The sequence below is a fragment of the Pelophylax lessonae genome, assembly GCF_965119305.1.
Source record: "Pelophylax lessonae genome assembly, chromosome: 7".
Lineage (NCBI taxonomy): Eukaryota > Metazoa > Chordata > Amphibia > Anura > Ranidae > Pelophylax > Pelophylax lessonae.
In genome coordinates, this window is record NC_138774.1 from 261,800,950 (window position 1) to 261,816,034 (window position 15,085).

Below are 15,085 nucleotides of genomic sequence, written 5' to 3' on the forward strand. Positions count from 1 at the left end.
ATGGCCAACTTAAGCTTCAGCTTATAGGACTGCACAATTACTGTGGATTCCTCTTGGACTTTTCATTCATTTTAAAGTGTATCCCTACTTAAACATGTTTTGTTAGCAATTTATATATTTTAGCTCTTGGGTGGGATAATAGTTTCTTTGAACTCCTGTTTTTATTGCTCCCTTTATTTCTTTCCCACTGAGGAGAGTCACATCTCAGATTTTACCGATGGGGATACCATTCCAGTGGCCATTGCCTAAAGATAGATTTCACCTCAGTGTTTATAAAACTCTGGTCCGACCACATCTGGAGTATTCTGTCCAGTTCTGGTCACCCGTCCTAAGAAGGGATGTGTTGGAGCTGGAGAGAGTCCAGAGAAGAGCAACTAAACTAATTAGGGGATTGGAGGACCTTAATTATGAAGAGCGTCTGCAATCGCTTGATTTATTCTCCCTGGAGAAGAGATGCCTGAGAGGGGACATGATAGCAATATCCAAATACCGCAACGGTGATCTCACCATAGAAAAAAAACTATTCAGTTGCAACGAATGCATGAGGACACGAGGCCATACAATGCGGTTAGAGGAGAAGCGATTTAACCTTAGGCTACATGGGGTTTTTTTACAGTAAGGGCTACAAGATTGTGGAATTCTCTACCACAAATGGTGGTAACTGCAGGGAGTATGGCTACTTTTAAAAGGCTCTTGGACATACATCTCAAGGATCAAAATATTCAGAGGTATGTGAAATGATTATGTCCACACACACCTACACAGGTTGAACTGGATGGACTATCATCCTTATTCAACCTCAACTACTATGTGACTATATAACTATGTCGTTTTGGTTAAAGTTCTTAGTTTTTGTTGTGAAGTAAAGAGAAAACTCCCTGATAGGGCAAACATTTAAAAAAAAAAAAAAACATCTGATAAGGGATCTAACTATTCCTTACTCCACACTTTTCTTCCATGAGTGAAATGAAATAAATGAGCCAGAAATACTTTTAACCACTGAGAATGTAACAGAAGTGGTGGGAACAACCTCAGGTTGAGTAGGAGAAGAACCAGTACACCTGCGGAGTCCTCAAGACAAAAGATAATAGAGCATAGCAGCTTACTTTAGTTATGACTGAAGGTTGACTGATCTTGTAAAGCAAAATCATGTAAAACAAAGGTGTAGACTTCAGTGGCCTTAATCTTGTTGTGGGCCAGACTATCTGTAGATAGTAAAGCAGGGATCATGGTGACATCCCTGGAGCTTGAATAGTTCAACAATGACAGAAAAAAATGGAGAGAGTCAACATAAACATGGTAGATTTGGTTTCTAGTGCAAGTGTAATAGGGCTGCAACTAACAATTATTTTCATAATCAATTAGCTGGCCGATTATTGTTTAGATTAATCGACTAATGGGATAAAAACCTAAAAAAAAAGGTTAGTGTAAAATGTAGTTAATATTCTTGAATGTCTATATGCAGGAGTAAATATAAATATCCAGGTATATAGTTGGATATTTATTCCACTCTGAGACAGATATATGTATTATTAGAGGTTTAAATGTGGTACATATCAGACTCAGAGATCAAATTTTTTTACATTTAAAAGACCTATGTGACAGTACTCACTGTCACTGGGAGTGAAAGACAGATACTTAATGGTTTGGATTGCTTCAAGTGGGACAGTAATATTTGTCAGCAATATCTCTCAAGAAATATGAAGATTTAATCCCACTTTACGCTGTGAGACCTATAGCCTGTTGCCATGAAGTCTGACTCATAAATAGTCATAGCAATACGTAGATGTATATTCCATGTACTTCAATGTAGGAGACGGACAGACTGTCATTGGCAGTCTTGTCCTATTGTCTGTTTTGAGGTGGGATGTGGATTTGGTTAAGTCTGCCTGCCCCATTGTTAAATGTTAATGAGCCCACATTGTTCTGTCCAGATGGCTAGATAATTAGTTCAGGTTAATTCTGTTTCTGTATACAATTTCATCAACATATGATATTGTAATCAGGTAACCCCTGACCTGTGTATGGTATTTTGATCAGGAGGGGGATGTGCTCATGTGTGTATAAATTGAGTGTGAAACAGTTCAATAAAGGAGAATGTTCCAAAACTTGTACAAGCTAAGTTGTTGGCTAGCTTTGTATGAGGGTGGCTGGGAAAATCTGGTACATATGTTCATGACTGGAAGGAAGCCTTATACTGACGGAAGACCACAAGTACAGTGTGGGTCGGCGGTTCCGTTACAACCTAAAACACAGTTCGAGTCTGACTCCCATCCGTGTGTGTGTTCACCGGACCCAGCCTGGCACTGCTGTACCACTAAATATAGCCTTATCAATTATTTACATTTTTATTCTTGTGGGTGATTGTGTAGGCAGGGCCCCAGTGCAATGCATTGCCCGGGGCCCTTTAATGCTCTTAAGATGGCACTGCTCAATGCGTTCCTTATCAATTTATGACATCCTAATTTATTAGAATCACAGCAGCTGGCTCGCACAATTCCTAAGGTTGTGATGCTGCACAAATGGAAACCCATGGCCTTGTGTAACAAAAAATGCAGGCGAGACCCCCCTGCCAGCTTGCTGCCAATTTTGGGCAATTTGAGGCAATGTTTTTGCATTTTGCCAAGGCATCCCTGAAGATCCCAGACGGCACCCCAGGGTGCCACGGCACCATGGTTGAAAAAGGCTGCTCTAGATGTTCAGGGGATTCAAGAATTTGGCAGCGCTCCCAAGAAAGGAGCAGGAATTATTTAGTGCTTGGCTTTGTGTCACTTTATTAAATGTTAACGTTAAAGAGTCTAATGCTCATTATTTAATATGAACAAATTACCAAATAAAAGTGTTTTTGCAAACAGATTCTGTGGCTTCAAAAAATCTCTTGATGTAGCACCCTCCTAGGTAGGTGCTAGGTGGATAAAAGCTTAGCAGATCCAACTTCTTATCAGGGGAGCCTGATTGTTAGTTCTGCCTGTTGTATGTGTCCATGTGTGATTCAACTGGGCTGAGGGAGTGTCCCCACTGCATCCAATGGGAGAGCCTGTTGGACAATGGAGGAAACCCAGCCAGTGACACACAGGCTTTTGTGGCTGTCCCAGTGGGCTGGCACAAGAGTGGTACATTCTGGGATAGGTCATAAAAGCCGAGGGCTCATGTGACAGGGTGTCTTTGGGCGGGAAGCCAGGTCCCAGGAGGAGGATGACGGCTGTCTATCCTCCTGTCAGCAAGGAAGGTGGTCACAGGCAGTCGGCCTAGTGGACCAAGTGTGTGATGCTGAGCCAGGAGGTGCAGGATACTGATGAGTGGAGCTGAAGGCAGAGCAATCCAGGGAAAAACAGTGTCCGTGAGTACCGGAAAGCTTGCCAGGGGTCTGCCCAGGAAGGGGACCACTCCAGTGGAGAGTCAGTGGACAAGGGCTAGCATGCACAGGAAGTGAGAAAGAGGGTGCCAGGATAGGACCCTGAAGAGAAATTAATTCAGGAACATACCTTTTGCTTCACTTCAGTGGCAAGGTGAAGCAGCGGCCTTGCCGCACACACTACAGTCAGTTGTCCTCAGAAAGTTCAAGTTGGAGTATCCCATTCATCCCTTCTCCCATCCAAGTTCTAAAATTAAACACAAAAAAAACAAATCCCCTGGACTATTCATTGTCTGAGCCAAGTCTTAAAGTGATAAGTTTTACAGACGGTTGCTATGGGGAATCCACACTCAGCAGCTCCCTTAATGTAGCCAGTGCTACATTAAGTTTTTTTCTGGCCATAAAAGGGTCTGGTATTTCAATCTGTCACCATTTCATTATACGCAAAACAGAATATTACTTGTTCATTACTTTTTTGATATGGTTGTTATTCCAGATGGTTGCCATGGTTACTATACGTATAGCAATATCTGATAACAATCTGTTGCCAATAGCTTTTCTTAGAGCACTTTAATGCATTTTGCTCAATTTATAACACAGTCAAAATGCCTTTACGTACAGTGAACTTGTTGTGAACCCATTATATATTAACTGATAGTGTAGCATACTGCTCATTTCCTGCACTTAGCAGCCTTGTTCAGCCTTTTAGTTGATGGTCTATTGCTTGAAGTATTCCTGATGCTTGATGCATTCCAATAACCACTTTTTAACCACTTCAATACTGGGCACTTTTACCCCTTCTTTCGCAGGCCAAATTATCAGCTTTCAGCCCTGTCGCACTTTGAATGACAATTGCGCAGTCATAGAACACTGTATGCAAACTAAACCTTTATCATTTTGTTCACACAACTAGACATTTTTTTTGGTGGTGTTTAATCACCACTGGGGTTTTTTTGAATTTTTACTAAATAAACAGACAACAACAACTACAGTACCTTGAAAAAGTGTTTATACCCCTTGAATTTTTTCACATTTTATCATGTTACAACCAAAAACTTAAATGTATTTTATTGGGAGTTTATAAGATAGTATAACACAAATGCCTAGTTTCCACTGAGCGGTTCGGTTCGGTACGGTATGCAATTTTTGCCGCTTCCATTGTCAAAAGTTGTGAATGGTACCCTAATTCCGAACCGTACCGTACCACTTTTTTGGGACCCTTTTGTTGGGGTACCAAGCACAATAGTACCAAACCAACAGGGTGGAGCTACACTCTGCAGAACGTTGATTGGTTGATTGGCCTATCACCATGCCTATCAAGTGACGTTGCTCACTACTTTCCGGCTACACCACGCCTATTATGTAAGGGTACTGTTGGCGATGGAAACGCAAGCCTGATCAAGGTGTACCGCTCCGAACCATAGTGAACTGTACCGAACCTAACCGTACCACTCAGTGGAAATGGCACAAAATTGTGAAGTGGAAGGAAAATGATAAATGCTTTTCAAAATTGTTTACAAATAAATATGTGAAAAGTGTGGAGTGCATTTGTATTCAGCCCCCCTGAGTCAATATTTTGTAGAACCGCCTTTTGCTGCAATTACAGATGCAAGTCTTTTTGTGCATGTCTCTTACCAGCTTTGCAAATCTAAAGTGTCACTTTGCCCATTCTTCTTTGAAAATACAATAGCTCTAGCTCTGTGGAATTGGATGGAGTGCATCAGTGAACAGCAATTTTCAAGTCTTGCCACAGATTCTCAATTGGATTTATGTCTTGCCTTTGACTGGGCCATTCTATCACATAAATATGCTATGATCTAAACCATGGGTGTCCAACCTTTTGGCTTCTCTGGGCCACATTGAGTGTAGCGTAATTTTCTCGGGCCGCATATAAAATATATACTATAGTTAAGGTATATAAGTAATAAAACACGGCCGCACCCTTCCCGTGCCCCCCCCCCCAGCACTAATTTAACACAACTAGTGGATGATCCCCTCCGAGGCTGCCTCTGTGGCCACTTCTAGGTGTGCTAAACTCTCACCTCTATTTCAAGGGTTATGTGCCTGTGGTATATCTCCGGGGTAATGATCGTTCCTCTTTCCCCTTATTCTTAATTGGTATCCGATCTTTCTCCAGATATCCAGCGCGGGTTCCTGGTATATAGGGTTCCCTTGGAGTTTCTTCCAATAGTTACCTTGGGGTACGATCTCCTCACACTATCCTCCTTTCTTTCAATCTCATTAAAAAAATAGGGCTATCATGGTGCAGTATTATGTACTTTTATTAGGCACAAATAGGTAATGCACTTACAGTTAGCCTTCTTGTATCCAGCATGTACAGATAAACACACGAACGCTGTGGGAACCGAGTTCCGTCCGATAAGTCACTTCCGGGTTTCGGGTACCTCCTACACGTTGCGTCATGTGACTTCCTCAGGGAGTGCCCATAACGAGATGTGACGTATTTAATATACCGGTGGAGCCGGAAGTTAATTAGCCGCCATTTTGGAAGATCGATGTTTCAGACTTGCGGCAGAAGTTCTCATTCCGCCATTTTACAATATCCAATAGCCAGTTTTGTAAAAACCTTTGCGGCGTTGTTTATATTAACAATATCTTTAGGTCGTGATTTCTTTTGTATACACCGGAAGTGAGGTTAATAAAAGTACATAATACTGCACCATGATAGCCCTATTTTTTAATTAGATTGAAAGAAAGGAGGATAGTGTGAGGAGATCGTACCCCAAGGTAACTATTGGAAGAAACTCCAAGGGAACCCTATATACCAGGAACCCACGCTGGATATCTGGAGAAAGATCGGATACCGAATAAGAATAAGGGGAAAGAGGAACAATCATTACCCCGGAGATATACCACAGGCACATAACCCTTGAAATAGAGGTGAGAGTTTAGCACACCTAGAAGTGGCACAAGGTGGAGGAGAAAAGTCACTATATCTATGTTAACATCACCTACAATAAGAGAAGGATTGAAACATAATTTTGAAGATTGTTTGGACTTTTTCTACATAGACTTTTTTAAAGATCGTATTGTTGCATATTTATACTGATCGAATACAGTTTTTATCACGTTATTTATATATTGCTTTGTTCATGAGGTGGAATATAGCAAACACTCAGCACTTTTTATGAGCACTTAGATAAATTGTGTGTCACATAAGAGATCACATATATTCTTTATTTTGATGAAGTATTGTTTTTTCATTTATTTATTTAATAATTTATTGGGATGGAAACTTGAAGCACATAGCACTTTGACAACAGGAATATTTATATAGACACACACCAGATAGAAGGAGACACTATATATATTTTTTTTATACAGAATATTCTTCCTTTCACGTTTATTACAAGCACTTTATATTTATTTATTTTTTCACCTTAAAGCGCATCACTACCCCCATTTTAAATTTCAGTAAATTGCCCCCATTATCTTCAGTAGGGCATGGTTATACCGGTAGCGTGGTCACTGAGTTTTTGAATTTATGCCTTGTAGGTTGAACTGTGGTTTATGAGCATAAACTTTTGCCTTACTCACTTTTTTAAAATGTATTTTCCTTAGCAAGTCAATTGAATAGTCATGTGTATAAAAAATAAAATAAAAAAAAAACCTAGTAATGCACTAAATTCACATTAAACAAATTACCAAACACTAAACACACGCAGTGTGAGGAAGCTTACTTCACAAGCTGACATTCTTATTGTAAAATAGATTTTGCTGCAAAAGTACTGATTTCACCATTGGTGTTTTGGGGTTATTTAGCCTTTTTCATTCAGTGTTCCTTTTATTTGTGGATTTTTCCTTTTGATTATATATTTGACTGTTATGTCTGTTGCTGAGAATTTACTTTATTTTAGCTTTTTTTCACAGTCTGTTTTTCGTGTTTTCGTAAAAAAAAAAAAAAATAGGCTAATTGAGGGGCTGCAACAAGTTCAGGATAATTGAAAGAATTTTCCATACCCCTCAGGTTCTATTTAAAGCTCATTGTCACCTAAAAACAGTCAGCAAATACCATCCTGGTTCTGCTTTTCCTATTGACTCCAATGTATATCGTCACAATTGTAACATTTTACAGAAATATCCAGATTTTTGATGAAATGTTGGGGAAATAAAAAAAAAATTTCACTCACCTTCTAATACTTATTAACAACTTTATATGCTATGCACTCTGTCAGCATTTATTTTGACTTCTGACTTTACATTGAAGATGTAAACCCAAACTAAATGATTTATCATAACCATTTCTATTTAATTTTTCTAAGATACTTTTTTTTTTTTTTTTTTTTAATTCCTTGTTACATCCCAGTGCTGGTGAGTTTAATCAGCCTGGGTTCTTTTTACTAAGGGTTTGGGGAATCCTGTATAAATTTGGTGAACCTGAACCTGCAGCAAATCCCAATAAAGTCTATAGGGGCTGAATCAGTTTAATACATTCTGACCATTTTTAGGACTAATAGGCAAACTACTGTCAAAAAGGCATATGGAGTTGGGCATTGCCATGGTGAACATGTATTAATAAAAAAAAGTTTTAACAAATATCATACAGTAGGGCAGGGGTGTCAAACTTAATTTTAATGGGGGCCCACATTATGCTTGCCTTCAAAGGGCTTATTTATATCTGTAAGACTAGATGTCCAGAGTATCCCCCCCACTTACATCAGCTGTCAAGAGGCCACCCCTAACAGAAGTAAATAATCCCCCACCCTCCCTTACATCACAGTGCACCCCCCTTACCTTGTGCTGCTGCCAGGAACAAGCTAGGGGAGGTGCTGGGAAGCAGAAAGTGCAGGGTCAGAAGGAGGATCAGAGGAGGGCTGTAGTCCGCTGCCTGCTGAATACTGAAACTGAGACAGAGACAAGAGGGTGTTGCAGCTGCACGGAGAGGTACAGGATCTGTAGGAGGACTTATGTCCTTCTTTCTGCTGTCAACTGGTGAGGGGGGGGGGGGGGGGGCAGAGATGAGCCTCTCTATGGCTGCATGAAGAAGTTCAGGAACTCAAGGAGGAGTTCTGTCCTCCTCTCTCCTGCTGACCACAGAGACAAGGTGGGAGTGGAGACAAGGGGGTGCATAAGGCCACGGGCCTTGTGTTTGACTTACATGCAGTAGGGGAAGAGACTTTTCAAGTGATTTCAGGAGCAACATTGAAAATACACTGGAACAAGAATAGGGATAAGAATTTTTTTGTTGCGTTGACTATAAAATCTTGCTGCTTATAACAGATCAGTGACACACAACTAGCTTTTTTAAAAGGAGATCAACAATGACAATCTCCATATTGCTCATATGACAGGTGGATTGTAAAATGTAACTCTGGCCAAAATCAGACATAAATAATAAAGTCTGTAACACTCATTAACACATTTTGTTTTCCACACGAGTCTCTCTGTAACATAATTATTTAATACAATTTTATTACCTGTTCATTTTGCAGGTAGATGTTATTTTTTCACTCCAGGTAACACTCTTTGTTCTGTGGTGAAATTGCATAGAAACATTGTTACCCTGTGGGATAAGGTAGTCTTGGATGGACATGTGGACTTTAACCAGGAAGGTTTTATCCCCTTAATGACCAGGCCATTTTTTGTGATATGGCACTGCTTTGCTTTAACTGACAATTGTACGGTCGTGCAACGCTGTACCCAAATAAAATATCTTTTTTTTCCCCCCACAAATAGAGCTTTCTTTTGGTGTTATTTTACTTTCTTCTATAAAACATTCCCAATAAAAAACTTTTAAAAATCAAACTTTTTCATCAATTTAGGCCAATATGTTTTCTGCTACATATTTTTGGTAAAACAACTCCGAATAGGCATATATTGATTGGTTTGCGCAAAAGTTACAGCGTCTACAAACTAGACTAACTCCGGAGTTTAACTTCCTAAAGACGCAATACCAATCAAAATGCATTGTGGTTAATCTCGAGCGGCATCACTTCTGGTTACGTCACTTCCGGTTAGGTGGAACGCAAGGCGGAATGCACGCCAAGAGCAGCGCTTCCTGATTGATTTGCAGAAAGCCTCCACAGTTAGTGCTACTGGAAGCACTACTAAATGTGAGTTTTTTTTAATTGTACCATGCACTTTTTACTTAATAAACATGTCTGCACTATGATACTCATATCTTTTTAATATTGCACATTGCATTTTTATTTTTTTCTATTGCACAGAGTTTTTTGAATAATTGGAATTTTATATATGTGATTGTATAATCAATATTTTTTGGATACCTCATCTGGCACATTTATGTACTGTGGAAACCATTGCATATTTGCACATATTTATTGCACGTTGAAAGCACTTGTTCGCACTTTCTCTACACTGTAGTCACTTTATCCATTGTTTATTATATGGTTTGAAATGTTTGTCTATTAAAAGGGTAATAGCGCCTCACCATATACAACACTTTATTTAAGCACATACTTAAATTGATGGCGAAATTACCACATAAATAGAACTAGAGGGTAAGCGCTGTATTTCAACATCCATAAAATAGTGTACAAACTATGGGATAGATTTATGGGCTTTTTCGTTTTTTTATTGTTTTACTAGTAATGGCGGTGATCAGCGATTTTTAGCGGAACTATGACATTGCGGCAGACAAATCTGACACTAAGGGACATTTTTTGGGGACCAGTGACACCAATAAAGTGATCAGTGCTAAAAACATGCACTGGCACTGCATAAATGACACTGCCAGGGAAGGGGTTGACACTGGGGGTGATCAAGGGGTTAGGTGTGCTCCTAGGGATTGCTTTCTAACTGTAGTAGGGCTGGATTTACTAGAGGAAAATAGATATCTGTGTTTCAGCTTAGCTGATCTCTCTCTTCCTCTGTGACAGAACAGCGGTTTGCCTTGTTTTCATAGGCAGACCGCCGTTCTGTCATTCTACCGAACGATCAGCGGGTCCCGGCAGCAATCACGGCTGTTGGACCAGCTGATTGGCTCCTGCTGCGCCTCCGAAAACCCCTGCAGAAAATCATGTACATGTACGTGATTTTGCGCAGCCGGGCCGTCCTGCCGCAGTATAAATGCGGTGGGCGGTCTAACCGCCTGACAATCATATACTGTACATATGCGACGGCAAGGCGGCTCTCCTGTGCAGGATCACATACCTATGCATGATCCTGCACTTTCGGGTCTGCAAAGCACCACCGTCAACCTGCTCCCGCTGTCATTGGAACGGGACCTATTGATCTTTAGGGACAGAAGCACAAAGGTGGTCTGCCTATGTAAACAAGACAAATCGCCGTTCTGTCAGTAGGGAAGGTAGTGATCCTGTGTTTCTGCAAAGCAGGAACATGGATCTCTGCCTGCCTTTCCATAGTACAAGAACATCCCACACAGTAACCAAGCACATTTTAGGCACACATTTATTCCTTATTCCTTCCCTGCCAGTGTCATTAGTACAGTAACAGTGCATATTTTTAGCACTGATCACTGTATTCATGTCACTGGTTCCCAAAAAAAGTGGCACTTAGGGTTTGATTTACAAAGTGCAGTTGCTCCAGAGTTTAGTAAATGAGGTAAAGCTTCACTTTGCAAACAATACTCAATCACGTGCAAGGAAAATATAAAAAACAGCATTTTTGCTTGCACATGACTGGATGATGGGAGTCAGCAGAGCTTCTGCTAATTTGCTAAGGTCTGGAGCAACTGTACTTGCAGAGTGAAACTGCACTTTCCAAAGGGTATAGTATACTTGCCTTTAGTAAATCAACCCCTTAGTGTCCAATTTGTCCACTGTAATGTCGCAGTCCCGCTATAAGTTGTTGATCGCCACCATTACTAGTAAAAAATAAATTTAATAAAAACTTCATAAATATAGCCTATAGCTTGCAGATGCTATAACTTTTGTGCAAACTAATCAATATATTCTTTTTGATTTTTTTTTACTAAAAATATGTAGCAGAATACTTATTGGGCTAAATTGATGAAGAAATTTGGTTTTTTATTTTACATTTTTTTTATTGGATATGTTTTATTGCAAGTAAAAAATATTGTTTTTTAAAAAAAATGTTGGCCATTTTTTGTTTATAGTGCAAAAAAATAAAAACCTGCTAAGGTGATTAAATAGAAAGCTCTATTTATGGGAAAAAAGAAAAAGTACATACAATTTATTTGGATACAGTGTCGTACGACCGCTCAATTGTCAGTTAAAATAACGCAGTGCTGTATCCCAAAAAAATGGCCTGGTCATGAAGGGGATTAAAACTTCCAGAGCTGAAGTGGTTAAATAGGGAAAAAAAAGAAATAAAGTCTAAAGTTGGCCATACATGGATCTACATTTGGCCAGTTCAGCAGGGACCAGCAAAATTCCAATCCTTGTGAGGCCACCGTGGTTAAACAGAGGTTGACCTACAGATCAACTTCTGTTCAACCACCCTGTTAATATTTTTTCCCCACAATCAACAACGCAGGCAATAGGTTGCAGCACTGATCAGTGTATTCTGATGCTGGGTTGTACGAAAAAAAAAACTGACTAGTCTATGGCCAGCCTAACTCTAGCTAACACTTTTTAAGTAGATATATCAACAGTTTTTTTTTTCTTTCATATTCATAAAAAGAAAAAAGAGAATATTCATATGAATGTTGTTAGGTACTCTTGTCTAAGTTAAATGGTTTGCCCAAACCACTGTAAAGCTTTTCCCGCACAGTTTAGCATGTTAAAGAATGTGTAAAAAATAACAAGTAATAAAAATATGTTATGAGAGGTAGAAAGGCTGGCTTGAGAAAAGCTGCTGTGTTAATGCCATTGACAGATTGCATCATATAACGGAACCGCCGACCCACACTGTGCTTGTGGTCTTCAGTCACTATACGACTTCCTTGAAGTCGTGAACATATGTACCAGATTTTCCCAGCTGCCCTCATACAAAGCTAGCCAACAATTTAGCTTGTACTGGAATCACTACTTTTATTGAACAATCCCACAGAATATATATACAGCATAGACCTCCCCCTCCTGATCAGATTACCACACGCAGTTCAGGGGTTGCCTGATTACATTATCATATGCAGATGAAATTGTATACAGAAACATAATTAACCTGAACTAATTATCCAGCCATCTGGACAGAACAGCGTGGGCTCATTAACATTTAACAATGGGACAGACAGACTTAACACAATCCACATTCCACCTCAATAGATAGACAATAGGGCAAGACTGCCAATGACAGTCTGTTCGTCTCCTACATTGAAGTACATGGAATACACATCTACGTATTGCTATGATTATTTGGGAGTCAGACTTCATGGTAACAGGCTATAGGTCTCACAGTGTAAAGTGGGATTAAATCTTCATATATAATGCTGACAAATATTACTGTCCCACTTGAAGCAATCCAAACCATTAAGTATCTGTCTTTCACTCCCAGTGATGGTGAGTACCGTCACACATCACGTGTATCATTTTAGATTTTCATAGTTTAGGCCAACTTTAAGGGCATGTTGGGAATGTTTCATTAAATGGGCATGTCGTTTTTGGAGTTACATTGAACAGAAACTAAAGCGGAACAGTTTGTTCCAAACCTGCCCTAAACCCCTTGGAATTTGTTATCATTGGATAAAACATATACAGTATGCTTAAATAGAAAATACAGTAACTAAGAATTGGCTACATCTTGTGTTTTTCTTGTGGTTTTGTCTTAAATGTTGAATTCATTAATTTCTTGTACTACTGGCAGTAAAGCCTCTTTTGCTCTTTCTTCAATAGCTGTGCGTGCTGACCGAATGCGAGGAGGACGCAACAAGTTTGGCCCCATGTATAAACGGGATCGTGCCTTAAAGCAGCAGAAGAAAGCTCTTATACGTGCCAATGGTATAAAGATGGAAACAGTTCCCCAGATCGTATCCCCAGTCCAAACAGACTACTCAATTGCCACTAACATTCATACTATCCACCCTGTGTCTAAGAACTTGCCTTCAAACCCAGCTCCCATGACACCAGTTGAATACGATCGAGGTTCTTATGGTCCTCCTCCAATTGGAATGACTTTGCCTAACCACGCTCAATTGTCAAGCTATCATTATTCTTCATTTCAAAGTCGCACTATCAAATCCGAATACCCCGATCACTATTCAAATGTTCATGACCCATCCACTGCAGGAGGTTATGTATATCCTGAAGCCTACACCAGCACTTCTCCACCAGACATTCCTGAAGCGATCCTTAAGTTATTGCAACTAGAGCCCGATGAACCTCAGATCAAGGCAAGGATAATATCTTGCCTACAGCAAGAGCAGAATAAGAGCAGACATGAAAAACTCAGCATGTTTGGTTTGATGTGCAAGATGGCTGACCAGACTCTATTCTCCATAGTAGAGTGGGCTCGAAGCTGTATTTACTTTAAAGAACTGGAGGTAATTGCATTTCTTATTTTAACAGTTTATTCTTATTTAACATTTTTTTTTTTTGCATGTCGTTAAGGTGCACTGCTGATTCATTAAAGTACAAATATAATCAAAGCGATTGATAGACAACAATGCTAACCACCTCCTAAAAAGGTTGGTTGCCTGGGTATGCCTGTTTTGCTATAAATATGCAAGGGTATAAAGTAGTGTGCAGAGGGTTTTTATTTAGACTCTAAAGCACTACTGGTCCAGAAGGTCAAAATAAAAATCTGAATTTCTTATTCTACCTGTTACAAAATCTATGTGTGTTGCAGGGCTGAATGGGATTTATGGTCTGTTTTTATAAAATTCAGAGCTCCAACTTGGAGGCTTTCTGATGTATGGTTGATAGGACCAGGTGAAGGTTTTTAGTGGGTGTACCATGCAGGATGTTGGCTCCCCAGGCTGTAAACTTGTATGTTTGAGATTAGGAATGCCTTCAGTGTCATATGCAGAAAACATAAAGTGTCATTAAACCCACATCACTAAAAACTATCAATAAATGTTGTATTACATGCTGTTCACACTTAGTCAGTCACTATGGGATTCATTTTCTGTATTCTGCAAAAAACCTGGTTGATCCTGCTGTTCTCTGTCTCCCCCTTCTGTCCATGTCCCCACTGCAGTTGGAGATGTTGCAGAGATGTGTTGGCAGCTATTGCACATGCTCAGTTTTCAGTGTATGTCTATCCTGAGCAGATATGAGCAGCCCATGTGACTATAGAGTTACACATGTAGACATATGCACAGTAGTAAATGACAGCCAACTTCCTCCCTCCTCCTCCATGTCCACTATCCAGCTAAGCACAATGGGGTTATGATATAGCATCTTGATTTATGGAGGCTTCACCTCCCTGGTATTCTCAGACACAGGCTGGAGGGGCGTGACTCAGCTTGTGACTGGCAGAAGTCCTCTCATACCATGTTATTGCCAAAAAATAATAAAGATTTTATTTCAAATACATACTTGTCAATTTAAAACCGTTTATTGATATCAATTATTTATTATTACTCTGTATTTAAAAACCTGTTTTTCTATTTATTTTGAACATGTGACCTTAAGAACTAGAAGCTACTCCTGCCACTGTTTCCCTACAGACAGGCTGGTAAAGAGTTGGTGACAGCTGTATATGGATTAGGACAGAGGGTACTTAGATTTTTTAAATTAAAATAATTACAGTGCCATCATCCACATACAGAAAGAGAAAGGATAATGTAAATTAACCACTTCTGGACCGGAAGGATTTTCCCCCTTAATGACCAGGACATTTTTTGTGATTCTGCAGTAAATCTGCGTGGGGCGGTCCGCAAGTGGT

The 15,085-nt window shown here is 39.7% G+C and overlaps 1 protein-coding gene across 1 annotated transcript in view; it reads left to right on the forward strand.

Moving 5' to 3' along the window:
* Positions 1–15,085, forward strand: part of NR5A1 (nuclear receptor subfamily 5 group A member 1) — a 316,186-nt gene that overhangs the window by 55,022 nt on the left and 246,079 nt on the right. Inside the window, exon 4 of the mRNA XM_082263330.1 lies at positions 13,093–13,739. Within this exon, the coding sequence (XP_082119456.1) occupies positions 13,093–13,739 (647 nt within the window). The remainder of the gene's footprint in view (positions 1–13,092; positions 13,740–15,085) is intronic.